The sequence below is a fragment of the Lissotriton vulgaris genome, chromosome 1_2 (genome assembly GCF_964263255.1).
Source record: "Lissotriton vulgaris chromosome 1_2, aLisVul1.2, whole genome shotgun sequence".
NCBI lineage: Eukaryota > Metazoa > Chordata > Amphibia > Caudata > Salamandridae > Lissotriton > Lissotriton vulgaris.
In genome coordinates this window covers 85,913,452-85,940,853 of record NC_141686.1, presented here as the reverse complement: position 1 = coordinate 85,940,853, position 27,402 = coordinate 85,913,452, and the positions used below count along the sequence as shown (strand labels likewise).

General features: G+C 45.1%; 1 protein-coding gene across 2 annotated transcripts in view; it reads right to left on the bottom strand.

The window, feature by feature from the left end:
- Positions 1 to 21,026: 21,026 nt before the first annotated feature.
- The window catches only part of WNT5B (Wnt family member 5B), a 494,935-nt gene continuing 488,559 nt past the window's right edge, over positions 21,027 to 27,402 (bottom strand). For both annotated transcript variants that reach the window (XM_086952866.1, XM_086952867.1), the window contains exon 5: positions 21,027 to 22,996. In XM_086952866.1, the coding sequence (XP_086808992.1) occupies positions 22,538 to 22,996 (459 nt within the window). In that variant the 3' untranslated portion in view covers positions 21,027 to 22,537. The remainder of the gene's footprint in view (positions 22,997 to 27,402) is intronic.

The window sequence follows — 27,402 nt, the reverse complement described above, 5'->3', positions numbered from 1 at the left end:
ACTAAACCTTGTCAGAAGGGTGTTGGGCGACCGCATGCTATCAGGGCAAAGTGGTACAACATAGATTGCAGGGAGGCCCACAGTAATCTAGTTGAAAAAGTTAAATCTAGGAATATGTGTGCTGTAAAGGAGGCCAGGAAACTGTACAAAAGAGTACAGTGGGAAGCTAAAAGAGCGTGGGAGGATGGTTATTGGGCCGATCTCCTAGATGCCACCAAGACAAACAACCAGACCAAATTTTGGGACATAGTAAAATGGGGGAAGGATGGTGATTCCCGAACTCCAACCAACCATGTGTCCCCAGAAGCCTGGATAACCCACTATTCATCCCAATTTAGTTCGGCTGGCATTGTCCCCCCTCCCATGCTGGACAAGCTGTATGTAACGCCCACCTGTGGAGAAACTCTGACCTTTACTAATATTGAGGCTGAGTTGGCCCTTGGTTTGACTCAGCGGGGGAAAGCTCCGGGGTTGGACCAAATACCAGCGGATTTGTTTAAAACAAATACAGATCTCTGGGTGCCATACATAACCAAAATAGCTAATGCTATAGCAAATGGTGCATGCATCCCTAAAACATGGAAGGGGGCTGAGATCCTTCCTATATACAAAAAAGGAGACAGGTCTAATCTGGGCAATTATCGCCCGATTAGTTTAATTGACTGCCTCCAAAAGGTTATTGCCCGAATGATCTTGGCAAGAGTGCAAGGGTGGATGGACTCAGAAAATATACTGTCTCCCCTGCAGGCAGGCTTCAGATCCGGGACGAGCACTATCGATCAGGTGTTCTGATTTTGTATGATTTTCTGGAAGGTGGTTACGCTAGGCGGTGGTACCATTTTCGCCGCATTTATAGACCTGAAGTCAGCCTTCGATTTAGTACCTAGGGGTAAATTGTGGCAGGTATTGAGGGACCTGGGTTTACCTGGAGAATTACTAGAGTTGATCATTAGAATGCATGAAGAGAACTACGCAAGGGTAAGGTGGGGAGGACAAGGACAATACACAGACTCTTTCCCAGTTACCCGTGGAGTTCGCCAGGGGTGTGTCCTTGCGCCCACTCTCTTCCTGCTCTTCATAGACCAAGTAGTAAAATTCTTCACGGCCACCCATACTGATGCCCCATCACTAGCAGGGTCTAAATTTCCCATGCTTATCTTCGCTGACGACACCCTACTCCTATCCAAGACACGGATAGGCCTACAGCGGGCCTTGAACCGTTTTGAGGAGTTTTGTGTGGAAAATGATCTCCAGGTAAATGTGGGTAAAACCAAGTTTATGGTTTTGACCAGGAATAACATCATACGTAGTAACGTACAATTGAGTGGGGTCAACTTGGAACAAGTTGAAACCATGACTTATCTGGGGGTCACCTTGGACCGCCGTTTGTCATGGAAAGAGCAAATCGCGGCCCAACAGCTGAAATTTGCTCAACTAACCGGCTGCCTTTTGCGCGAGCAGAAGAGATCAATTACCAAACGGGTTATCCCTGCCATGAAAATTTATGATACTAAAATAAATGCTGCCATACCCTACGGGGCTGACCTATGAGGATTCATGGACCTCTCTAGTCTCTATAGAACCCAGTGCAAATTCCTTCGGAACTTGGTAGGGTTACCTCAATCCTCCCCATCGATACCCCTTTGCCATGATATGGGCTGCCCACCAATTAATGACATGGCAAGATTCAGAGTAGTGGCTCTCTGGAGGCGTTTGTGGACTTCCCCGGATCTGACACTCTTCGCTAAGGAGTTAGCGGAAGTGAGGTCGATGGGGGGCTCGGAAAGAATCCCCTGGCTTCGTTCGGTGAAAAAGAGTTTGCATGATATGGGTTTAAAACATCTGTGGGATTCTCCAGGCACCAAAACTTTTCCATCCAAAAAAGAATACAAAGAACTATTTTGGGCCTCAACTCGCCACTCCTTGGTAATCGCTTCCAGTTCTGGCAGCCTCACGGGAAGATTCTTAAGCTTCAAGCTGGACTCTTCTCGTGAGACTTACTGGGACATCATTACCAGACCACTGGACAAGAAACTCTATCACCAGTTTCGAGTGGGTGCCCTACCGTTGAATTCATTCACCTCATCTTGGAGCAAAGCATCCATAAGTTCTTGTTGTTGGTGCACAGGTCAAAAGGAAACAGAGGGTCATCTATTGTTTGTCTGCCCGCAGTACTCAGAACCCCGTACCACATGGTTAAAACCCCTGTTCAAGCGCCTCTCTTGTAAAAGGTCCTCTGAGGCGATTTGGGTGTTAAAAACTAATACCTCGGAAATTTTTGTGATATGCTTGGCCAAATTTTTAGGCTGGGCATGGGCAATAAGGGCCAGAAGGAACTCACTTTACAGAATTTAATGGGATCTTACATAATATAGTTAGATTGTGTATAATGTGTAAATTTAGTTTTTTAGCTCCAGGTTTAATTATGTCTTTGTAAATTTTCATGGTTTAATAATTAGTTTTAGCTGTGACATTAGTGTAAATATAATAACATGGTTAATGTTTTTTCTTTTCAATATGCAATTGGCATGTACGCAATGGTTCAAATGGTGGACCCATGTTAACACAATATTTACATTCCACATTGGTATAAGTGGCGTTCTAGGTGGAATAACTCTTCAATTCTTTGTAGAAAAGCTTTACTTACAGGAATTTTAAATATTGACGTTTGTTCTCTATTTTGAAGATATGAGGCTAGTGCTGCATGGTGTATTTTAATGGAAGTAAAAGCCAAACCTGCATTTTGTAACATACAATGTTTTGAGGTGATGCTTGTATGGGATTAATGTCCTTTGAATGGCAGAAATGAACAAAGTGTTTCCACTTTGCTGCATGGCATGCTCTTGTTGTGGGTCTTCTTGCCTCTTTTAGAATACCGATACATTCTTATGGTAAGTTTAGATATTTTTGGTAAGTTTATATATTCAAATTCTAAGACCTCAAAAGCCGAATTTCAAGATTGAGAGATTTAGGATTTCAGTGCAGAATTGCTCCTTTGTTCTGCGTATGGTCTTGTCTGTTGGGTAACATTTGATGGGTACTACCAATATCTCCAGCAATGTTGTGTACTGTGGTTGTCTGGCCCAAGTTGGAGCAATTAGTATTAGTGTGAGAGATACCTGCTTTCATTTGCAAATGACAAATGAAAGCAGTGGGAGAGGTGGAAAAGTGTAAGCAAATATCCTTGACCAATTGATCCATACTGCTTTGCCCTTGGATTGTGGGTGTTGGAACCTGGAGTGGAGGTTTTGGTATTTGGTGGTGCTGCAAATAGATATATGTCCGTTTGTCCCCATTGTTGGAAGAATGGGCGTAGGACTTGCACATTGATATGATTTCCCACTCATGGACCTATTGACGTGTTCTGCTGAGAAGATCTGCCAGATGATTGTCTACTCCTGGTATGCATTCTGCAAGCAAATGAATGTTGTGCTGTATAGCAAACTTCCAGATCTTTTATGCTAGGAGAAACAATTGAGGAGAGTCAACCCCTCCATCCCTGCTTTTACAGATAATACTTGGCAATCATTTTGTCTGTATTGATTAAAACTACCTTACCTTTTATATGAGGAAGGAATGCTTTTATTACTAGATGAACTGCTAAGAATTTTAGGTGATAGATGTGTAGAAGGGATTTATTGTGTGTCCAATGCCCTTGTACCGTTATTTCCTGTATGTGTGCTCCCCAACCTATCATTGATGTGTAAGTTGTTTTGGTTGTTTGTGGAATTGGCTATATAAAAGCCTGTCCCTCTACTAGTTTGTTGGAGTTTCCCCATTGAAGAGATTGGGAAACGTGACAGCTTTTCAACACTAGATCGTCCAAATTACTCTCCGCTTCAGATCATTGTTGCACTAAGCATTGTTGTAATGGGCGCATATTTAGTTTGGTATGAGGTACCATGGCTATACATTAAGCTATTGTTTCTAAGAGATGCATAAATTTCCTCACAGATATTTGCATCTGAGGCTGAGATTGTGGTACCAGATTTTTGAAAGTTTGAATTTTGGTGCATTTGGGTAAGCTACTCCTGTTTGACAATTAAGGCCAATCGTCTAGATATGGAAATACATGTATATTTTGTCTCCTTAAAGGCAGATATTTGGTAAATACTCTTGGGGCCCTGGTGACCCCGAACAGTAGCACTTTGAAATGAAAGTGCTGTCCGTTGAAGGCCAACCAGAGATATTGCCTGTGTGCTGGATTAATTGGGATGTGGAAACATGCATCCTTTTGATCTAATGCTGTCATGGAATCTGCTTTTTTGAGAAGTAGAATTATATCTTGAAGAGTGATCATATGAAAATGTTCCGATAGGATATACTTGTTTAGAAGTCTGAGATCTAATATGGGTCTAGGAATTCCGTCTTTTGGGAGAATTAGAAAGTAAAGGTGGGAACCCCTCTTTTCCTGTTGTTGTATTGGCACTGATTCTATTGCTCCTTTTATCGACAGAGCTTGAATCTCTTCTTTTAACAGGTTTTGATGTTGTGTAGACCTTCTGTAAAAGCAAGATGGCATGTTTGGAGGAGCTGAGATGAGCTCCAGACAATAACCATGTTGAATAACATCCTACACCCATTGATCTGATGTGATGTTTACCCATTGTGGAAAACATTGCTGTAGTCTTCCCCCTTGAAGTGATCGGGGGAATGGTAGTTGAGTCACTGTTTGGTTGTAGGAGAGGTATTGTTCTTTTTAAAACCTCTACTACTACCACCCCTGTTATTATTTTCCCTTTAGGACCCTCTATAATATTCTCTTGGGGAACTTGCCTAAGTTAAAGTTTTTTAAAAGGGGTGAATGTGTCTGTAGAAGTTGTTCGAGATCCTTCACGATATTGTAGTGACGAAAAGTTCCCAGTTGAGACTAAGTTTGTAATGCCCCCATCCATTTTGCTTTCTTGGTTATCCATAGTAAAATGTCGACTTGTGGACCAAAAAGGTGTTTACCATTGAAAGGAAGACCTATAATACTTTGATGCACTTCTGGTTTAAAACCAAATACTCTTAGCCATGCAAGTCTTCTAAGCATAAAGCTGGTATTTATTACCCTAGCTGCTCTATCAGCGACATCAAGGGCGCACCTTTGATGTATGTTTGCCCCTGGTGTAATTTGGTATGCCCTTTTTGTGTACTGTTATTGTAGATGTTGTTAAATGTCTACTATTTCTTCACAGTGGGACCTGTAACTTCGAGAACAGACCTATAGAGTTAGGAATACTCCAGTGATTAGAGGATTGTGCTGAGTTAGCAATACTCCAGTGATTAAAGGATTGTGCTGCAACCCTTTTTCCCACTGCATCTATAAGTTTACTCTCTTTGTCTGGTAGTAGAGCATCACCAGTTGCTTGAGAGTTTACTCGTTTATGTGCTGTTGCAATTACTAAGAAATCTGGGGTAAGCTGAGTCCTAATGTAAGTAGGGTCTGGTGGAGAAGGTTTATATTTTTTGTCCACGCTTGGGAGTAATAATTCTAGATTTTAAAGGGTATTTAATAAAGTTAGTAGTATGTCTAGGATATCTTTAATCATTTGTAAATATTGGGTTGAAGTTTGTGTGGAGAAAAGAGTTTCAAATAAAAAGTAATCCTCTACTTCCCCAGTATGTAAAGGCACATCATGAAAGTTTACTGCCCTATTAATAAGGTCATAGTTGGTGATATCATCTGTTGGGCAGGGTTTAGAGGGATGAAGGTCTGGATCCGTATCATCAGGAGAATATGTGTAAATGTATCCCAGCCATCTTGTGGAGGTAGTGTTTGTTGACCATCATTAAACCCATCCCCTGTAAGAGAGCGTACTGACCCCTCTGAATGTATGTCCTCGTGGTCTTAACAATGTTGAGGTGAAGGTGTATATGGTGTAATCCTAAGTGGACTGGTGGCTTTATCCTCCTGATTTCCTCTCTTTGCAGGAATTACATGTTCTTGAGAAGGTCTAGTAAGTATTCTTCCTATATCTGGATAATCTACTAGATGTTTTTGTTTATTGTCCAATTGCTGTTGCACTTTTTCAAATACTGGTTCAACCTCCTCTGAAGAATGCTCAACTGTATGCTTTTAGACTCTAATTTGTCTCCTGTATGCTTCGGTGACGAGTGTTTGTGATCCGAGGCTTTAGATTTAGAGCTAAGAGTCTGAGCGTTTTTTAGGATTCAAAGGTTTCGGTACCGAAGATGTAGACGAGTCTGCTTTGGATGTTTTCGCTCTAAAGATTTTTTAGATTCTGAGGTGTGCTGCTTTGGACTGTCTTTTCGGAGCTGAGCCAAGGTCAGACTTTCCATTATCAGTTGTTCGGTGTCAGCCATGGATGTTAATTTTTGTGGCAGTTTACTCAAGGTTTGTTGCCCAGGTGTAAGGATTTCTACCTCAGAGCTGGAGCTTTGTTCTCGAGAAAAAGTACCCTCATCTGCAGCCGTCGGATGTGCCTCCATTTCTATTTCCTGTTCCTCTACTCTATCTGCTTGCGTTTTAGGTTGTGGATAAAAGGCTGGCAGGTGGACTGCTTGGTTAACATGAAATTTTTAGACCACCTTTGGCACAAATCTTGGGTTTGTTATAACCACCTTGTATCTGTGCATCCGTAGGTATGGCTCTTGGGTGGTGAGCACTTGCATATCACTTACCCTTCATAGAAAGGTGTTACCGATGAGAAGTCATCTTGAGGGTTAGAAACCTAAGTTGTGAATTCCTCATTAGTTCAAAGGATGACATCATCAGCTGGGTGAGCACCACATTCAAGTTGCATGTAGGCATTAGCAGGCTTCTTGGGATTGCTACTTTCTTTACTCCTTCTAGGAAGCGCATTGCTGCCGGTGTGGTGAACAACCTTCTCCCCAGTATGCCTCTTGTGTATACTACTTTGACTAAGTTGACTTTGCTAGAGGCATACGAGAGCTGTTTGTCTACTAGATGTGTCAGGTATTGTAGTTTCTTACCTGTCGGTGTAGTTTTGCAGCTTAAAAGACTTTCTGGATTCACTATGCTGTGCATTATTCCGCCATCTAGTAGTTAAGTCCGGAATTGTAGTCCTCTTTTAAAAAAATCGTGGCCCAGGTGGGCGTCGATATACCACCATTTGGTGTCCTTCGCGACGTCGATACGCTTCCTCCGGAAGCTCCCACCTTTGGTCGCCATCTTCGGATTCTTTTTTTCTTGTCTTATGTTATTTTTCTTCCTTTTATCTTTTAAGGTATTTCTCCAGTTTAATCCCTTTCCTCCTGTCTCATATGTCTGGCGGAGAAGGGTGGGATCGCTAGTGAATCCAGAAAGTCTTCAAGCTGCAAAACTACACCGACAGGTAAGAAACTATATGTTTTGCAGAGTGAATCTTTCTGATTCACTATGCTGTGCATACACTTTGTAGCGGTTTGTCCTTATTGTGGTGGCTGGGTAGAAGATGAGCTCTGCTTACTAAATATGTGTTGTAAGACCTTCTGTCCCACTTGCGCTTCCTTGCTCATTTGAGTATCTACGCAGTAGTGTTTAGGTAACTTATGCACTGAAGACCATGTTGCAGCTTGGCAAATGTCTTGAATAGGTGTGTTCGCTAGAAACACAACTGTTGCTCCTTTCTTCCTTGTTGAGTGAGCATGAGCTGCTCCGTGTAACAGTTATCCTGCCTGTTTGTTGCAGAGTTGTATGGTTTGTGCAATCCACCGTGCAATTGTATTTTTGGTAACTGGTCATCCCAAAAAACTGCTGGCACAGGAAACAAAGAACTACTTTGTCTTGCTGCACTCATTTATCCTTTCTATATAGTGCATTACAGCCCTCCTGGCGTCCAGTGTGTGTAGCGCCCTTTCTGTGCTTGTGGCTGGTTTTTGGAAAAAACTAGGTATTTGAATTGGTTGATTGATGTGGAACGGTGACACCACCTTTGGCATGAGGTGTGGGTCTGTTCTCGTTACAATCCTATCATTGTGTATTGGCAGGTAGGGCTCTTGAAGTGTTAACGCTTGTAATTCATTTACGCTTCGTGGCGATGTGATAGCTGCCAAGAAGGCTGTGTAGAAGGCATCTAAGGTGTAGCCTTGTGAATAGGCTCAAATGGTGCATTCAATTGAGTTAGCACTTCATTGACGTTCCATGTTGGTGCTGGCATTCTGTTTGAAGGTGCGATTCTCTTTGCTCCTTCTAGAAATCTTTTTACTACTTGGGAGGTGAAGAAATTTTTCCCTGTTGCTCCTCTTGTGTAAGCCACTATCGGAACTAAGTGCATTCTTAGGGAGGTGTAGCTTAGTTTACTTTGTAATAGGTGCGTTGAGTATTTTAGTACTGTTGATTCCTTTGTGATTTTTCTTTGCAGTTTCTCCCAAATACACCATTCGGAGAATCTTTTCCACTTTGCTATGTAGCACTTTCTTGTGGTAGGTCTACTTACCTCCCTGAGTACTGCCATTGGGCTTTTGCTGTTAGTTTGAGGTGTGCAAATTCTAGGTCTACATGAGCGATGCTGCTAGGCTGAGGCTCTCTGGCTTTGAGTGTAGCACCCTTCCGTTCTGCATTGTTAACAGGTCCCTTTTTCTTTGGAATCTGTGAGCTGGTGCTTGCGCCATTTCCACTATTTGTGAGACCAGGACTGTCTGGCCCACTGTGGTGCTATTAGTATTAGCAACATGTTGCTGATCCTGCATTTGTTGAGTACCCTGTGTATCAGTGGGGTCAGGGGAAAAGCGTATTCAAATGTCCATAGCGCATTCCCTTGGGAGCGATGATCTGGTTGTCTGGATGCGAAGTGTTGGCATTTTGGTGTGTTGTACATAGGTCTAGTTGCGGTGTACCCCACTTTCAGAATAGTTTTTCTATTTCCTGTCGGTTGATCTCCCATTCGTGGGATGCTGACTTCTGCCTGCTGAGTCTGTCTGCTTCCACATTGTCCTTCCCTGGGAGATGTATTGCTAGTAGGTCTATTCTTAGTGGAATGGCCCATGTCCATATTTCCTGTGCTAGCCCTGATAGTGCTACTGATTTTGTTCCTCTTTGCTTGTTGATGTAGAACATGGTGGTTGTGTTGTTAATTTGTTTTTATTCATCATCATCAAACATAAGACATTTCATTATTCAAATTGTTTTCGCCAATTTATAGATCACAATCTTGTATAAGTAGAAAAAAGAATACATGCGATATATCTCTACATAATAAAACAACATACTAGGCAAATGATCCATTTGCTATTAGGCTTTAGAAAAGAAGAGAGAGAGAAGAGAGGGAGGTAAAAAAAAAAAAAAGGAAGAGCGAGGGAGAATTATAGTCTTCTAATCATTTTCTAGCCTTTGTTTCCAATCAGTTATAGGTGCCCATATCCTTTTCCCCAGTTGCTTTGTCTTCCGACCCTTTTTATCATACATCGCTTTTTCTAATACATATATCGCTAACAACCGTGATAGCCATTGTTGGAATGTTGGCGGATTTCGATCTTTCCACATTGTTGCGACCGGCTTAGAGTCATTGCTAAGTATACAAATTCATATTGAGGTATTTCTACGTCGTCCCTGGTAACCCCTAGAACCATAACTTAATTTGTTATACTGATTTTAATCCCTAATTCTCTATCAAGAAATTTCTCTATTGAGTTTTTAAATAAGTCCAGGGCTGGACATGCCGCAAACATATGTATAGTGTCTGCCTGCGTTGCTTGGCATCTAGGGCAGACAACCCCCGTTGTTCCGCCCCATTGAGCGATTCTGTGTGGTGTATAATAGAGCTCAAACAGGGTCTTGTATTGCTGAGCTTGTAGATTGGTTACTCTTAAGACTGAATTTAATAGATGAAGTGATTTTTCGACCTCATTACCAGATAAATTTAACTTAGTATTCCATTTTAGTACGGCCCTTCCACAGTCATCCGCCTTAAACTGACTCAATTCCCCGTAGATCTGGGATATCGAACAGCCCTTCTTATCTCTTAGAAATTCCATAATTTCCTCTCTCTTGTAATTGATATCCCCTCCCTGTTTTTTTGTCAATACTGTTCTAATTTGTAGATACTTGAAAAAGTCTCTACGATCTAAGTTATGTAACCGCTGTAGATGCTCAAATGTCATACGGCCTGTCGTATCTGTGAGGTCCCCAATGATTTTTACTCCCAATGTGTCCCATCTCTTCATTACTTGGTCGTGAAATATCGCCGGTAGGAGTTGATTCTTGAATAAAGGCGTATAATAATTCATTCTCCCCATTTTTATTTTCTTCCTAAGGGCGGACCAAATTGATATTGCTGGCCCGAGGGTCTTGAACTTGACTTTTTTATAATAACTGGCTTCATTAAATGTAAGGAGCCACTTGTTAGAGCCCTTGATTAATAACTCATATGTGTCAGGGACACTTCCCCCCCCTCTCCACTGGTCCTCCATACTCCCGCCCACTAACCCTCTGATACACTGCAGGACAGTCGACCAGTAATAAGCCTTGAAGTCAGCAACCGCAAGGCCTCCTCGTTCCCTTCGTAGTGACAGGAATTTTAATGCTCGCCGTGTTCTGCCCTTGGCCCAAATAAAGCGATTTGTAACTCCCTCTATTTCACCAAACCAATTATTATTAAATTTCAGCGGGATGGTTCGAAACAGATATAGTATCTTAGGCAGAAATGTCATTTTTATTAAGTTGCAACGGCCAATTATTGTTAAGTGCAAATTGTTTAATCTGTCTAGATCCTTTTTGGCCTTTTTAATTAACGGTCCCAGGTTCATTTCGACTACCTTAGAGAGATCTGAGGTTATCGTTATGCCTAGATAAACTGCAGAATCCGTTATTCTTTGATCTGCCATGGTTATCTTTTTATTAATTACAATTTGAGTTTTACTTTGGTTTAATTTATAGCCCGACAGCGCCCCATATAGGTTTGCTTCTCTTTCTATTTCCAATAGCGCCGTAGCCGGATCGGCAGATGTTACAGCTAGATCGTCGGCATAGCCTAAGATTTTAGTTTCAAATCCATTCAGCACGATTGGTATAATGTTCTCGTTTAGCTCTATCTTTCTAATAAAGGCATCTATATAAAAGGCGAAGAGCAGTGGGGAGCAGGGGCACCCTTGCCTAGTTCCTCGTCCTTATGGTCCCACTCTGTTCTCCCATTATCCTGAGTCTTATCGTCGGATTTTTATATAACGTACAGCTCCTTCTGAAAGGCTTTTAAGGCTAGGAACACAGTTTTTAGTTCTAGGTAGTTGATGTGTTTGACCGCATCTTGCTGCGACCATAACCCCCTCACCTTGAGTTTGTTCATGTGTGTGCCCCACCCCAGCTGGGAGGCATCTGTTGTGATGGTAACTGTAGGAGTTGGCTGAGTGAATGGTTTCCCTTGTGATATGTTTTCCTTGCTCCACCACGCTATTTCCTGATGCACTGCATGTGGGACAACCACTAGATCTTCCCAACTCCCTGTTGCCTGTGACCATTGCTGCTGTATCCATTCCTGGAATGGTCTCTTGTGGAGTTGAATATTTGGGACCAGGTGAATGCATGACACCATCATACCCATTAGCTTGCTCACCATCCTCACTGTCAGAACTTGCCCCTTGCAGTAAAGACGTGTTTCCTTCATTATTGCCAAAGTTCTCTTTGTGCTGGGGAACACCTTGCCTTGTATGGTGTCGATCTCTGTCCCTAAGAATATCTTCACCAGTTCCAGCTCTATTGCCGACTTTCCCTAATGGATTGAGAAACCTAGTTGGATTAGTGTTTGTACAATGTGCTGGATGTGTTGTGTGCATTGGCTGTAAGAGCTTGCCTTTACAAGCCAGTCGTCGAGGTAGGGGTATACGTGTATCCCTTGCCTTCTTAGGTGCACTGCTACCGCTGCTAGGCATTTTGTAAACACCCTTGGTGCAGAGTTGAGTCCGAATGCCAGTACTGTGAACTGGTAGTGGGTTTGGTTGATCCCAAACCTTAGTAGGCATTTGTGTTTTTTGTTGATGGGGATGTGTAAGTACGAGTCCTTTAAGTCTTTAGTTGCCATGTAATCCCCTTCTTGTATTTGTGGTATTACATCTTGAAGAGATGTCATTTTGAATCTTTGTGTCCTTTTGAACTCGTTTACGAACCTTAGATCTAGAAGAGATCTTAGCGTTTCGGCACTTCTTGTAGCACGTGTGAAAGTTCCTTCGCTGAATGCACCTTGTTCTTTGGTCTCTTGTTAGGAGGTTGTTTTTCTAGCTCTATAAAGTAGCCGTATTGTATGATGTTTGGTATCCATTTGTCCGTTGTGACCTTCTTATACTCTTGGAGGAAGTCCCTTATTCTGCCGCCTACTGGTGTTATGTGTTTGAGGAACTGTTGGTTGTGTAAAATCAGATTTTAGTTTTTCTTTATGTCTTGATGAAAGGACTTTCCTCGAGGCTGGTACTGCCAGTTCTGCTGCTGCTGTCCCTGCAGCTGCTGGCTCTGAACGTTTCCTTGATAACCTTGTTGGAAGGTTTGGTGCGATGTACTAGGCAGTTTGCCTCCCCTACCATTTGGCCTTCTTCAGGGTGTACCCCTTCTCATCCCTCTGAACTGCAGTGCTCTCATGGACCTTGCTGTCTCGTCCTTTTTGAGCTGAATTAACTTGTCATCAACTGGTGTTCCAAACAGTTGCTCTCCGTTAAAGGGTGTGTTCAGGATGTTGTTCTGTACCTTTGGCTAGAAGCCTGAAATCCTAAGCCATGCGTGTCTTCTCTCCGTTGCCCCCAATCATCATTTGCCTGCTGGACGTCTCCGCAGCATCCAAGGCTGAATTTAAACATGTGTTAGCCATGTTTTTCCCTTCCTCTGCCAGGTGGACTAACCCTTTGCTGATACTGTTCTTGTAGATGTTTCAGGATTTGCCCTACTTCTTCCCAGTGCTGGTATGCGTGCGTGTTGATTAGGGCGTTTGAGTTAGCAATGTGCCATTGAATCGCTGCATTCTGTTCTACTTTCCTCCCCATGAGGTCCATCCTTCTACTCTCCTTGTCTGGAGGTGGTCTGGCATTTGTGGGTACATTGGCCCTTTTCCTAGCTGTTGCTAGCCATTATTGAATCAGCTGGCACTGATCCCTGAATGTATGTAGGGTCCTTTGAGGAGTGCGTGTACTTCTTTTCTGTCATTGGGGTCACTGATTTACATACAGCTGGCTCCATGAAAGCCTCCCTACCCTGGTTCAGCACACTAGGGAGCATGGGCAGGAGCGGACTCCTTGGTTGTTGAGGTAACAGTTTCCAGGTGAAAACATGCCTTGGGCTTCTCCTCCTCCAATTTCATTCCATCTGTCTCTGCAGCCTTTTTAATGATCATATTATAGACCGTACTTGTGGTGACAATTAGTGCAAAACTTGAAAGGTGTTTTGTCCATCCCCGCGCTCAGGGATCCCCCCTGTGTGCGCATTTTCCGCTGAACGTTGAGATCTCAGTTGAAAACCTTCTTTTTCGTCGTCCCGATCACCTGACCTGTAGCGTGTTATTTTCTTCGATTTTCTGCTATTTTTGTCGATTCTCTCTCCAAATCTCTGGAACTCTTTGGTGATGAGTCAGACCCAACGGCGGAAAAAAGAATCTGAAGATGGCGACCAAAGGTGGGAGCTTTAGGAGAAAGCGCGTCAACGCCATGAAGGACACTAAATGGTGGTATGTTGACGCCCACCCGGGCCACGAAAAAAAAAAAAGAGTAAAAAAGACTACAATTCCGGACCCAACCACTAGATGGCGGAATAATGCACAGCATAGTGAATCCATAAAGATTCACGCTGCAAAACTAATGACTGGGGCCACATGTGTCCAGTCTCTTTTTATTCCGGATCTGTTGCACCATACCTGGAATCTCTTCCATTTATTGCGGTAATGTTTGCTTGATTTAAATCTCCATCACCCTCCTTGGCAACTTAAGGTGCCCGAACTCTAAGTCTTCAAGGGTCATGCTGCCAGGCTGAGGGTGTTTGGTTCCAGGTACCACACTTATCCCTCTTGTATCATTAACAGGTCTCAGTGTGCTGGTAGTATGATGTACTGCACTTAGGATATTACCATAACATCTGAGAATCATGTCATTTCGAGCCCATTGGGAGGCTATCAGGATCAGGTTGACTTGTTCCTGTCTGCACTTTTGGATCACCTTCAGTATCAGGGGAATAGTTGGAAAGCCGTAAGCAAATCTCCCTGACTAGTTTTACCTAGAGTCATCAGTGACTCTAGGTGGAAGAATTTGAATTCAAAGCTTTGGCATTTTGCATTCTTTTTGAGTCCCTCAGATCTGGAAGATCTGTTTTGGGACTTCTTATTTTTAGTTCCCACTCATGTTTGGTGTCTGCTCACCTGCTTAGTGTGTCTGTTTTTTTTTCTCTTTTCCTGGTAGGTTTATTGCTACTACTGATATCTTCTTCACTATCACCCATCTCTATAGCTCCTGAGCCAAAGATGATAGCGAGGAGGATCTTGGCCTTTTTTGTTTGTTCAAGTAGTACATTGTTGTTGTGCTGTCCATTTGAATTAAGACCACGCTCCCTGTCACATGTTTCTGGAACATCGTTAGTGCCAGAAAAAACATCTTCAGCTCCAACACATTTATGTGTTGCAGTGCTTTCTTGGGGTTCCAGATAACACTGACGTTCAGCTTGCCCATGTGAGCTCCCCATCCCCTATGGGATCCATCCGTTGTGATGGTTTCAGAGGAGTTGGTTGTTAAAATGGTTTCCCCACTTTTCGTATTTTGAGGTTCCACCATTGCATCTCTCTGAACTTTACAACTACCTCTAGATCATTTCAACTCCTGGCTGAGTAGGACCATTGCTCTTGAACCCACTAATGCATTTGTCTCATGTGTACCCTTGCATGTGGCACAAGGGAAATTCAGGAAGCCACCATGCCCATCATTTTCTCCAATGCTTTCATCATCAGGTGTTGCCCCCTTCTGGTAACTGTGACTCTGCTCTGCAATTGCTTTGACTCTCTTGTCCACTGGTAATGCTTTTTCTGTCTTGGAATCCAAGATTTCCCCAGGAATGATTTTTTCTTGCCTAGGTTCTGTGATGACTTCTCGTAGTTGATTAAGAATCCCATTGTGTGTAATGTCAGTATCAACTTGTTGATGTACTGCTTAGATTGACTGTCTTTTCCTTTACCAGCCAGTCGTTTAAGTATGGGTAAATGCATTTTTCGTGACACCAGAGATGTGGTTCTACTGCAGCTAAGCATTTTGTGACCACTGATAGTGCTGATTTTTTTCTGAATGGTAAAACCTTGAATAGGTAGTGCGTCTTGTACACTACAAGTCTGAGAAATTGCCTGTGGCGTTTGCTTACTGGTATGTGCAGGTAGGCATCCCTGAGGTCTGTGGTTGCCATGTAGTCTCCTTTCTCTATCAGCTAAATGACCCCCCATAGCACTTTCATCTTGAATTTTGCGTTTTTATGAACTTGTTTAGTGACCTCATGTCCAGTATTGGTCTCCATGTTTTTCTGGTTTCGGCACCAGGAAGTAGTTTGAGTAAAACCCTTTGAGTCTTTGTTCCTGGGGGACTCATTCTATGGCTTATTTGCTTATCAACTCTTCCACTTCCTGTTAGTAGCTGTTGTTCAACTATTTTTATCTTCTTTGACCTCGGTGGTGAGCTGGAGAGGACTTTGTTAACTCTAAGCAATAGCTGTATTTTATAATATTTAGTATCCATTTGTTGGAGGTAATACTTTCCCAAACTTGCACGAATCCTCAGATTCTTCATCTTACTGGTGATTTGTGTAGGAGGGTTCCTTGTGGGCAGTCACTTTGTAGAGTTCCGCCTCTTCCGCAAAAGGACTACTTAGAGCTCGAGCAGTACGGCCCTTCTGTGCCGGTGGGTGGGTTAACTTTGCTGGCTGCTGAAGCCTGTGTGGGAAATGTATAATTGCATGGCTCCTTTGCAGAGGTCGCGCTCTTTTTCTGAGCCAAGCCTCCCCAAAAGGTTCCCTTGTACTGTAGGGCCCTAATTGCCTTGGTGGTCTTGTTGTCCTTTTTCATGCACTGGAGCACTTCGTCCACCGTCTCTCCAAATAGGCGGTCTTCTGTGAAAGGCATGTTTATGATGGTTGATGTTATGTTATGTTATATTTATTTTTATATAGCGCAAGGCTACTCAAAAAGAGTGTCCAGGCGCTTTTAATAATGAGACCTACAGCAGAATAACACAACACAGTAATAAAAACAAAGTGGAAAGCAGAAACAGAAAAAGACAGAAAACTACCTAGAGGGCAAACAGCCAGGTTTTAAGGCCTTTCCTGAATGCAAGTAAACTAGTAGCTCCACGGAGTGTCAGCGGCAAGGTGTTCCACAGCTGTGGCGCCAGCAGTCCAAAGGAGCGGCCTCCAGTGCGAGCTCTCTTTACGCGTGGCACAGCCGCCAGAAACAGAGATTCTGATCTGAGAGAGCGGGCCGGTTGGTAAAAGGCGAGTCTCCTTTGGAGATACTAAGCTCCCACAGCATGAAGAGCTTTGTAGGCCAAAGTTAATGCCTTGAAAGCAATCCGCTTACGGATAGGCAGACAATGTAAGGTCTGCAAAAGACTAGCAGCACTGGCTCGCCTGTTTAGGCCATAAATGGCCCTCGCGGCCGCATTCTGCACAACTTGGAGCCGCTGCAGCAGGTACTCTGGCAGGCCCAGATAGAGGACGTTGGAGTAGTCCAATCTAGAGCCTATCAGAGCCTGCACAGTCAGCTTCCTGTGTTCCTCAGACAGGAGAGGCAGAAACCTCCGCAGCATCTTGAGGAGGCCGAAACATGTACCCGTCACACCTAGGATCTGGGATCTCAAAGTCAGACCCTTGTCCATCTTAACCCCTAGGTTCTTAGCTACTTGGGATGAACAGGACGGAGGAAACATGTTAACGGGCCACCAAGCTTGCCAGTCTGGCTCCGCGGCACACCCGAAGAAGAGTACCTCAGACTTATCTGAATTGCACTTGAGGCTGTTCAGCTGGAACCATTTAAAAACAGCCCCAAGGCAATCCCGGATACTCTCCCCATCAAAGTCTCAGACCTCTTGTTTGAAATCTGAGAGCCAAGCGAGTCTGTACAAGGTCGGTGACATGCAGGGCTATCTACTGGCTGTGTCTGCTGCATCCAGCATGGATTTTAGGCATCAATCAATCAATCAGTGACACTTATAAAGCGCGCTACATACCCGTAGGGTCTCAAGGCGCTGGGGGGGGGGGGTGCTGCTACTGCTCGAACAGCCAGGTCTTCAGCTTCTTCCTGAAGGAGAGGTGGTCTTGGGTCAGGCGCAGGTCGGACGGGAGGGAGTTCCAGGTCTTGGCGGCCAGGTAGGAGAAGGACCTTCCTCCTGTAGTCGCTCTTCGGATGCGGGGGACGGCGGCGAGGGCGTGGTTGGCTGATCGGAGGTGGCGTTTGGGAGCGTAGAAGTTGACTCGGCTGTTGAGGTAGCTCGGGCCTTGGTCGTGTAGGGCTTTGTGTGCGTGGGTGAGGAGGCGGAAGGTGATTCTCTTGTTGATGGGGAGCCAGTGAAGGTCTCTGAGATGTCCGGAGATGTGGCTGGATCGTGGGATGTCGAGGATGAGTCTGGCTGAGGCGTTTTGGATCCGCTGGAGTCTCTTCTGGAGCTTGGCGGTGGTCCCGGCGTAGAGGGCGTTGCCGTAGTCCAGTCGGCTTGTGACGAGGGCCTGGGTGACGGTCTTCCTGGTCTCTGTGGGGATCCACCAGAAGATCTTCCGTAGCATGCGTAGGATGTTGAAGCACGCCGAGGAGACGCTGCTGACTTGCCTGGTCATGGAGAGGGAGGAGTCCAGGATGAAGCCCAGGTTTCGTGCATGGTCAGTCGGTTTGGGTGCGGTGCCCAGGGCGGGAGGCCACCAGGAGTCGTCCCAGGCGGAGGGAGAGGAGCCCAGGATGAGGACCTCCGTCTTGTCCGAGTTCAGTTTCAGGCGGCTGGTCGTCATCCACTCGGCTACCTCTTTCATCCCTTCGTGTAGGTTGGCTCTGGCGGCGGCGGGGTTGTTGGTCAGGGAGAGGATCAGCTGGGTGTCGTCGGCGTAGGAGATGATGCTGAGGTGGTGTTTGCGTACGATGGCCGCGAGGGGGCTCATGTAGACGTTGAAGAGGGTGGGGCTCAGGGATGATCCTTGGGGGACGCCGCAGATGACTTCGGAGGCCTCTGACTTGTACGGTGGTAGGCGGACTCGCTGTGTTCTTCCGTCGAGGAAGGAGATGATCCATTCCAGCGCCTTGTCCTGGATTCCGATGTTGCTGAGGCGCCGTATTAGGGTGCGGTGGCAGACCGTGTCGAATGCCGCGGAGAGGTCTAGGAGGATGAGGGCCGCTGTTTCTCCATTGTCCATCAGGGCTCGGATGTCATCGGTGGCGGCGATGAGGGCGGTCTCGGTGCTGTGTTTGGCTCGGAAGCCGGACTGTGAGGGGTCGAGGGATCCGTTCGTCTCGAGGAAGGCGGCCATCTGCTTGTTGACGGTCTTCTCGATGACTTTGGCTGGAAACGGGAGAAGCGAGATGGGGCGGTAATTCTTGAGGTCGGTGGGGTCCGCTGTTGGTTTCTTGAGTAGAGCGCTGAGTTCGGCGTGTTTCCAGCTCTCGGGGAAGATGGCGGTGTCGAAGGATGTGTTGATGATGTCTCGCAGGTGGGGTGCGATGACAGCGTCGGCCTTGTTGAAGATGTGGTGAGGGCAGGGGTCGGTTGGTGATCCGGAGTGGATGGAGTTCATCGTGCGGATGGTGTCTTCTGTGCTGATCGGGGTCCAGGCGTGGAGGGTGGTGGTGGGGGGGGGTGGCTGGTCTGTCGTGGTGTGCGTTGGTTGGTTGTTGAAACTGCTGTGTATGTCTGCGATCTTGTTGTGGAAGTATGAGGCGAGGGAGTTGCAGAGGTCTTGCGATGGGGTGATGTCGTTGTTTCCTGCGTTGGGGTTGGAAAGCTCTTTCACGATGTTGAAGAGTTCCTTGCTGTTGTGTGCGTTGTTGTCCAACCGGTCCTTGAATGCTGTTCTCTTGGCGGCGCGGATCAGCTGGTGGTGTTTCCGGGTGGCAAGTTTGTAGGAGGTCCTGTTGTCCGGTGTCGGATCCCTTTTCCAGACTTTCTCGAGGGCTCGGCAGTTCTTCTTGGAGCTCTTGAGTTCGTCGGTGAACGGTGTTAACAATGTGCTTGCTCTCTTCTTGAATTCCTTTGGAAGATGTTCCATTAGCCATTCCATCTCGTCCCACTGTTGGTGAGCATACCAATTCAGCAAGGCATTTTGAGTTGGCTATCTCCCACAATGTTGAGGCAAATGTTTCAGTTTACCTCCCTACCATGTCTACTATCTTCTGTCGGGAGATGGGAGGGTGTATTGGCTCTTTTCTGTGCAGTTGCCATGATGAGGGAGTCTGCTAGCCAATTTCCCCTGATGTTTGGTGGGTTTCTTAATGAGAAGGGGTACTTCTTCTATACCCTTGGTTATTGACTTAGCCGTAGCTGGTTCTTTAAATGCCTCTCTGCCTTGGTCTAGCATGCTTTGTAGCATTGGGAGAAACTGGTTTCTCTTTTGTTCTGGTAGCAGTGTCTCCAGAAAGAAACATGCTTCTTTCACCAGTTGCACTCTGTAGGTGCTTGCAGCCCTCTTTGCTGCTGCGTTTTTATGCAGTGATGATGTCTAGTGGTGATAGTTTTCTTGGATGAAAATTCCCCTAAGAAGAAACATGCAAAATCAATTCTAAAATCACACTCAGGCTTATTATAAACCAAGCTATTTTATGGACACCTTATTCATCATACATGGATAAGACTCCACTCCTTCATCTGGTGAGTCTGCATAGATAGAATACAGAAAAAGGAGTTTATAGGTCAGTTTGCCAAATCTATTAGGTGAGTTCAAGAGGATGGGAGCATCAGACACGGATTATAAGAGTAGCACCGGGCTCAGATAAATCCCATCAGCCCACCACTTTGGCGGAGCATCATCATCTGGGAAAAAGTGGAAAAAAGTCTGTGTACCCAGGCCAAGATTGAAACGGCTATGTAATACTAGACTTTCAATCAATCAATAACATTTATTGAGCGCGCTACTCACCCGTGAGGGTCTCAAGGCGCTAGGCGGGGCGCTGATACTGCTCGAAGAGCCAGGTCTTGAGATGCTTCCTGAAGCTGGGATGGTCTTGGGTCAGTCGTAGGTGGATGGGGAGGGAGTTCCAGGTTTTCGCAGCCAAGTAGGAGAAAGATCTTCCACCGGAGGTGGTTCTGCGAATACGTGGGACGATGGCGAGGGCGAGGATGGTGGAACGAAGCTGGCGGGCGGGGGTGTAGAAGGAGAGTCGGCTGTTGAGGTAGTCGGGCCCATGTTGTGGAGCGCTTTGTGTGTGTGGGTGAGCAGGCTGAACGTGATCCTTTTGTTGACGGGGAGCCAGTGGAGGTTTCTCAGGAGGATGGATATGTGGCTGTGGCGAGGGATGTCGAGGATGAGTCGTGTGGAGGCGTTTTGTATGCATTGGAGCCGAGTCTTCAGTTTGGCGGTGGTTCCTGCGTATAGGGCGTTCCCTTAGTCCAGTCGGCTGGTGTCCAGGGCCTGGGTGACTGTTCTTCTGGTTTCTGTGGGGACCCATCGGAAGATCTTTTGAAGCATTCGCAGGGTGTTGAAGCAAGAGGACGAGACGGTGTTGACTTGTTTGGTCATCGTGAGGGAGGAGTCCAGGAGCTCGGTGAATGAGGCCCCGCTATGTCCGTCGGTACCTCCGGGAGAAACAGCCTTCGGAGGTACCGACGGACAGAGCGGGGCCTCATTCACCGAGCGGTTGCCGGGTGAGGTGAGGCTTTCTCCCACACAAAGCTGGGAAAGAAGATCACATTCGGACCTACCATTCGCCATGATATACACTTGGCTCTGGTAGGGTGATTATTGAACCACTGATGTACAGTTTTTTCTTAGGAATAAATTTGTTTATAATCACTTTATATATTATTGCAGTAGCATTAACAATGAATTTGACTTACTTGTTCAAAAGCATAATGATGACTGTTTGTTCATGTGTATACATATAAATCATACAGATGGCTCCCGTACCTTAACCCCCATCATCATTTTACAGTAGGACTCACACTATATCAAAGTTTTCAATGTGTTTTACTTGACAAGTTCCATTACAAAGATAATACATATTTACAAACTTGCTCATAATGCTTTCGCTAGGTAAACTTCCCTTATTTCCCCTCACCCAAACACATTGTTGGCAGTCTTTACTTCAGTGGGGTGATAGTTATAGGAGAAAGTACTCAGGAAAACACAGCATGTACCTAGCAACGTTGCACCATGGGTGTGTTAACGAGTCTCAAATAAATAGTCTGCAAATCCAAAGTAAAAAAAAAATAGCATTTTAAAAAAATAGCCTAACAGTGAGAGTCCTTTTATACTGTACATCCACAGAAAGAGGAGAAAGAATGGACATTAATATTGTTACGCAGTAACGCCCAGTCCATGGCAATCCACACTATAGGTCGACAAGAAACACAATTGTTGCTCCGTGGCATAACAGGGATACCAACATGATCGACGGAGGGAAGTGGTGAGCAGACAATGGAATTAGCTTTGTCATCAAGATTTTTCGACTGATATTACTTGCTTGACTTTTCTTCTGATTTGTACACCTGCTTACAATAGCCATAGTCCCTGCAGATACACTCAGAAGAGTCCTCACACTACTCTGAAGATGCCCAAGCCCTGATTCGACTCTTCAGTGGAAGATGTAAGGAAGGCACAATACTAAGAGCGCTGGGTACTTCACAGTAGGAGACATATTTGTAAATGAATGAGTTTGTACCACTGTACACAAATCTGGAGTTAAGTTGTCGACAGGAATGTTCCACTGAAGTGCTTTTTCCACCTTTGGAAAAAAGTGGAATGCAGGATTAGTCGAAAAATTACAAGCAGCCACTGGCATGTTGATCAATCATTTGAAAGGAAGTAAGAATTATTCCGCTATGATACATTTTAATAAAGAACAACCAACTTCATTTGGGAATTCGATCACTGAGCAGCATCAGCGTTGACAAGGGTGGTCTTGAAATTCAAAAATGTACTTTTCCAAAAACTACATGTAAAAGAATATAGCACACCGCTGAACCCCGGGAACCAGGATGTGGAGTCACCTTTGATGTATTTATAGCCTTTACTGTATATGATCATTCAATACTGTGCACTTGTGTCAACCTACTGCCCACAGCATGGAGCTCAACGCCTTCAAAAAGTTAGATGGAGATGGTGAGGAGGAAAATCAGCTTGGATATACATAAGTTGTCCTTCTGGCACGTTGTTTGAGGAAAACAGAAAGGCCTGACAGAGATTTTTCACTCTAACATGATTCCATTGTGGGTACTCGATCTGGGCACCTATCTGTCGTATTGGTCACATGGTCTGGCACCAACAGCCGGAGCCACATCCTACCTCCTTCACAGCCTCAAATGAAACATCCATTCCATTGGTTTCGTTATGAAAAAGGTCTCTTAAATAAGCTTTTAATTATTATCTATCTATTTATTTATACAAATATAAAATATATATTTATATATTTATATAATATATATTTTGGCTGTTTTCGTTTTCTCTGCCCTGCTGGTTCTTTCATTTACACACAAACTGATCGACAATCTCGGTACATTTTTTGCACTTGACAAAGCAGCACCAGTGGAACTTGCAGTGACAGCGTTCCACCTGGACTGTCTTGAACTGGTCATAGCCCCGGCCGCAGCACATGAGCTCGCAGCCATCCATGCCCTCGGAGGTCTTGTTGCAGAGCCGGCCCAGAGTGCCCATGGAGCCGGTGGACTCGTTGCGCAGACAGTAGTCGGGGCTCTGGTCGATGTAGACCAGGTCCTCCACGGTGGGCGTGTTGAAACGACTGTTCATCAGCTCCAACTTCCCCTTCCGGTTGATGCGCATGGCGGCTGCACTGTCGTACTTCTCCTTTAAGTGATCTCCCACCTTCCGGAAGTCCGCCAGCTGCAGCCAACAGGTCTTCAGGCTGCAGGATCCCGACACTCCGTGACATTTGCAGGCCACGTCCGCCAGCTTGTAAACCGCCTGGGAAGAAAGAACAAAAGCAGAAGGGGAAATTAGTGTTTCAGAAGTATTGGAAACACAAAGGCGTGAATAGTGTTCAATATTATTCTCAGTTACAAAACTTTGTATCAGAATTCAGTATAAAAAGAAAATAAAAAAAACATTCCATTAAAAGACAACTCTTGAGCGCCCCGGAATGAGTGCAAACCTATGAATATGTTCATACAATCCTCTGTATAGAAGCAGCCCAATGGGGAGTGTGAGTGTGATAGATGTCGACTCTTTCCCATATGTGTCGGCTGGATTGAGCCTTTGGTTCATTTGCATTTTTTTGCTTTTGCCAATGATTTTATTAGGAGCTCTTTATCTTGGAAGTGTGAGTGAATGCGTCAGTAGTAGCACTGTAGCTGCACTCATCAGGAGACCTCAACCGAGCAGGACAAAGTCTGTGATGTCTCTAAGGAAGGCTGAGGCAGGCTGTGACTGGCTTTGAATGAGTGTGAGTGAGTGTGAGTGTAGTCAAGAAGAAGTACAGGTGTGCTCAGGGTGGAGGTCGTGTTAGGTTCTGAAGAAGGTGTCTTCACCCATACATCCCTGGGTAGCTAGTGTTTAAAGTGCTACAAAGAGCTTTTCTAATTCTTAGGCTGGACCCCTGGACTCATGGCCTGAGAGAGACATTCATCAGGCAGTGGAGCTTCCTGGCCATATGTGTGACGTCATTGAGGAGGGATATAACACCAAATGGTCGGCGACAACCACTCAAAAAACAAAAAAAAGAAGGAGGGACGGGAAGTGAAGTGAAGGTGATTTTGGACCCAATCACTAAATGGCAGAATAATGCACACCATGTAACTACAGAACGATTCCTGCTGCAAACCCTGATTATTAAAACATAGAAAGCCATCAGGATCCATATCAGTAGCCCTAGAAGAATGACAACCATTTTGATGACTGAAGAACGACAGCAGGTAGTGCAGGTATGACAGGGGAAAATGATGGATGAGTACCACTCAGGGAGGTAAAGACTCAAACCAGCCGTGTAGAAATCCTTTACCAGGGACAATGTACACAGAGAGGAAGTAAGTTCACTATTTGCAAGTTTGAGCTGAAAAATAAAGACTTTAGTTCATGTACTGGAAGGTAGTGCTTGAAGCAATATTAGAACACTAGAATGTTTAGCGCTCCATTGAAGAAAATGGACTACTCTGGGTTTCTAATGGCTGAGGGAAGCCTGGAGCATCAACCTTCCAATGTTTATTTATGTATTTATTTTTAAGCTTATATAGCGCGCAGCTACCCCCAACGGGGGTGTCCTGCCGCTTGGAGGGTTGGCAGTTGTAGGTCTCACTAAGAGGCTAAAAGTTGGTAAACAGCCAAGTCTTCAAGTTACGTCAAAAAATATACATTCAGATTCTGACATACGTAGGGATAGCGGTAAGCTGTTCCAAGTTTGAGCAGTAATTACTGCAAAAGCTCTGCCTCCCATTCTGAAGCGACAAAACCAGGGAGTCCTCAAGAGGCGAAGGTGATTGGATCTGAGTGATCGGTTGGACTGAGCATGCATCCTTGCAAGGCTCTAAACGCCAAGACCAGTGATTTAAACTGAATGTGTTTCGTCACAGGGAGCCAGTGTAACTTCTTTAACTGTGGTGAGATTGAGTGACGAAGAGGGATGTTGTAGATCATTCTTGCCGCTGCATTCTGCACAATCTGTAGGTGTTTAATCAAGTAGGCTGGTGCCCCATCGTACAGACTATTGGCCTAATCTAAATGTGAAGAAATCAGTGCATGAATAATGGTCCAGCGAGATTCCAGGGGGAGAAAAGGGAAAATTTGGCGGATCATGTGTAATTTACCAAAACACGCAGAGGAGACCATGTTGATTTGAGACTTGCAGGACAATTGATTGTTGAATCGGACACCAAGATTCCTGGCTGATTCCACCGGGACTGGAGGGGGGTTCAGCTCAGGTGGCCACCAAAGTAGGGGAAGAGGGGGATTTTTTTGATTAAAGAACAGCACCTCAGTTTTATCCGAGTTGAGCCTAAGAGTGTTGAGTGACATCCAAGTGGTGATGTTACACAGGCAACGTCTGAAATTAGAGAAGGCAGCATCAGAGTGATCACTAAACGAAAACACCAGTTGTGTGTCGTCGCATAGGAGATCACTCTGACCCCACAGGATTCTGCCACAGTGGCCAACGGAGACAGATAAACATTTTTTTAAAAAGTGGGCTCAGGGCGGAGCCTTGAGGGACTCCACAGATGAGAGGTTTCTTCTCCGAGATAATAAGCTGAAGGGAGACCTGTTTGGTGCGGTCACTTAAAAAGGATCCAATCCAGGACAGAGGGGTGCTCTGAATCCCAAGTCTGTACAGTCTTTCAAGCAATATATATAGAGAGATCGTATTTATGCCTAGAATTTTATCATGAAAGAAGTCAGACAGACCATCACATCGAGCTTGGCTGGGGGGGATCGAGCTAGATAATGCGGGAGGTTTGGAGAAATGTTTGAAAAATGTTTGATTGTAACTGCTGCTGTGAATAAAGGCATCACTGAGCCCAAGGGGATTTCAAACCCCATGGGCTCCGTGAGGTCTTTGTTTTACAAATTCGAACAGTCTGCCCTATTGGCACGGAATGTTCTAATTGCCTTAGATCCCAACGTAGCGGGTTCTGCAGGCCATTAAAGTCCCACTCCCTTGTTAATGCTAGAGGGGACCTTTTATGGCTGGTAGAGTCCGCTACGTCGGGCTCCAGGGCTAAAATCAGGAACGTAACACAGTCCCCCACAGTGCGGGGGCCCCAAGCTCCAGGGAGCCCCCTCAGCACAGCCGGACAGCTCCTAATTGAGGCTTGAGGGGCCCCTCCAAGTGCCTTGCAGGGGGGCCCCTCTAGTTTTGTTACGCCCGTGGCAAAATTGGCCGATTAGGTAATGAGTTTCAATCCCTTCTGGATCTCAATGACCCAATGAATACAAAAGATATCCATAGTGAGAATTCTTGAAGACCAAATGAAGTGAAATGTGTTTTCAAACCAGCCTTGAAGTAACTGTCCGATAAACAACACTTGGAATAAACATGATTTGTTCAATGCCATGAGTGAGCAACTATATTGTTTGCATAGGTATTCAGATGAAAAATCACCATCATATCAACATGCCCAGGGTTTGGATACATCTATCCAGATTTGCTTTTGAAATAAGATTCTGGGGCAATTTTGTCACTTTAAAATGTAGGCCTTTCAATCCAAAGGTTATTCCATGAGAGGATATCCCAGGACTTTTACTCCTAAGAGTTGTTCTGCAGGCGAGCAGGTAAAGGTTTTCTCAGTGGACGAGTGGCCAGCCCACACTGAAGATTATATATGATTTTCGAGTAGATTATACAGGTGGGGAGTCTTGCGTTAACCTTCCGCTGGAGTACTAATTTAACTTCTCTTTGTTACTATCCAATTATAAGCAGCCCACCCTGTTTTAGGATTCGGTGGGCTATCCTGATCAGACCTCTGGACCTCCGTGTCAGAAACCATGTTTCTCTGCAGCATCTGCACCAGCTAAACCCATTCTCTCCCCGGCCTACCAGGTCAACACTTCCACCTCAGGGTTCAAGGTGTTGGGGGAACACAGCTTTCTAGCACCCTTGTGCGTGTGCAGTAAGGATCCCTAAATACACAGCGATTTAAAACTTCGCATTTGTCTCCCAAAGGGAACATCAGTTAAAAGTAGAATACTTGAACAGCGTCTTTTTAATGGCACACCAACCCTTCAGGCTTGGTAAATCCACAACCAACAAAAGAACAAGCATAGTCATGTGTTGTGTTGTATGCAACATTTATATAGCGCTTGCTACCCCTGTGTGAGACGCAGAAGCGCTTGCCTACGTGGGTAGCACGCTACACCGTGCAGGGTGTTTGGCTGGAAGTGTGATATCTTTGTTTCGATCCTCTGTGGGAAGGGTTTCCACGTTATGTGTGAGGACGGTGGAGGTGTTATGAGATGCAGCCCTTTGCAGAGTGATGGATGAAGAAGTGTGAGAGACAGGTACGGGGGTTAAGGTGGTCAGTGAACTGGCAGCTTTCAGCAGCTCTCAGTACCAGGACAATGGCTTGCATAGCTGCCAAGGTGTCAGATTGCTGTGAGTGACATTTTCGTAATTTCAGTGTAATTATGAGTGACATTTCAACAACTATGAGTGACATTTTCTCGCAAACAAAATCAAGCAGTGCAGACATGGGTAACCTATAAATAGCAGAAATTGCATCCATTTGAGCAACAAGAAACTCTAAGAAGAACTTAAAACCGCTGAAAAGCACCAGAAATGGAAGGGCACTGCCTGAGGCAGACTGCTGTTATAAGTTAAAGAGGGCAGGCTGGCACTGCAGCTGGTCTGAATATGATCTAATTAATCTGATCATTCATAACGGAGC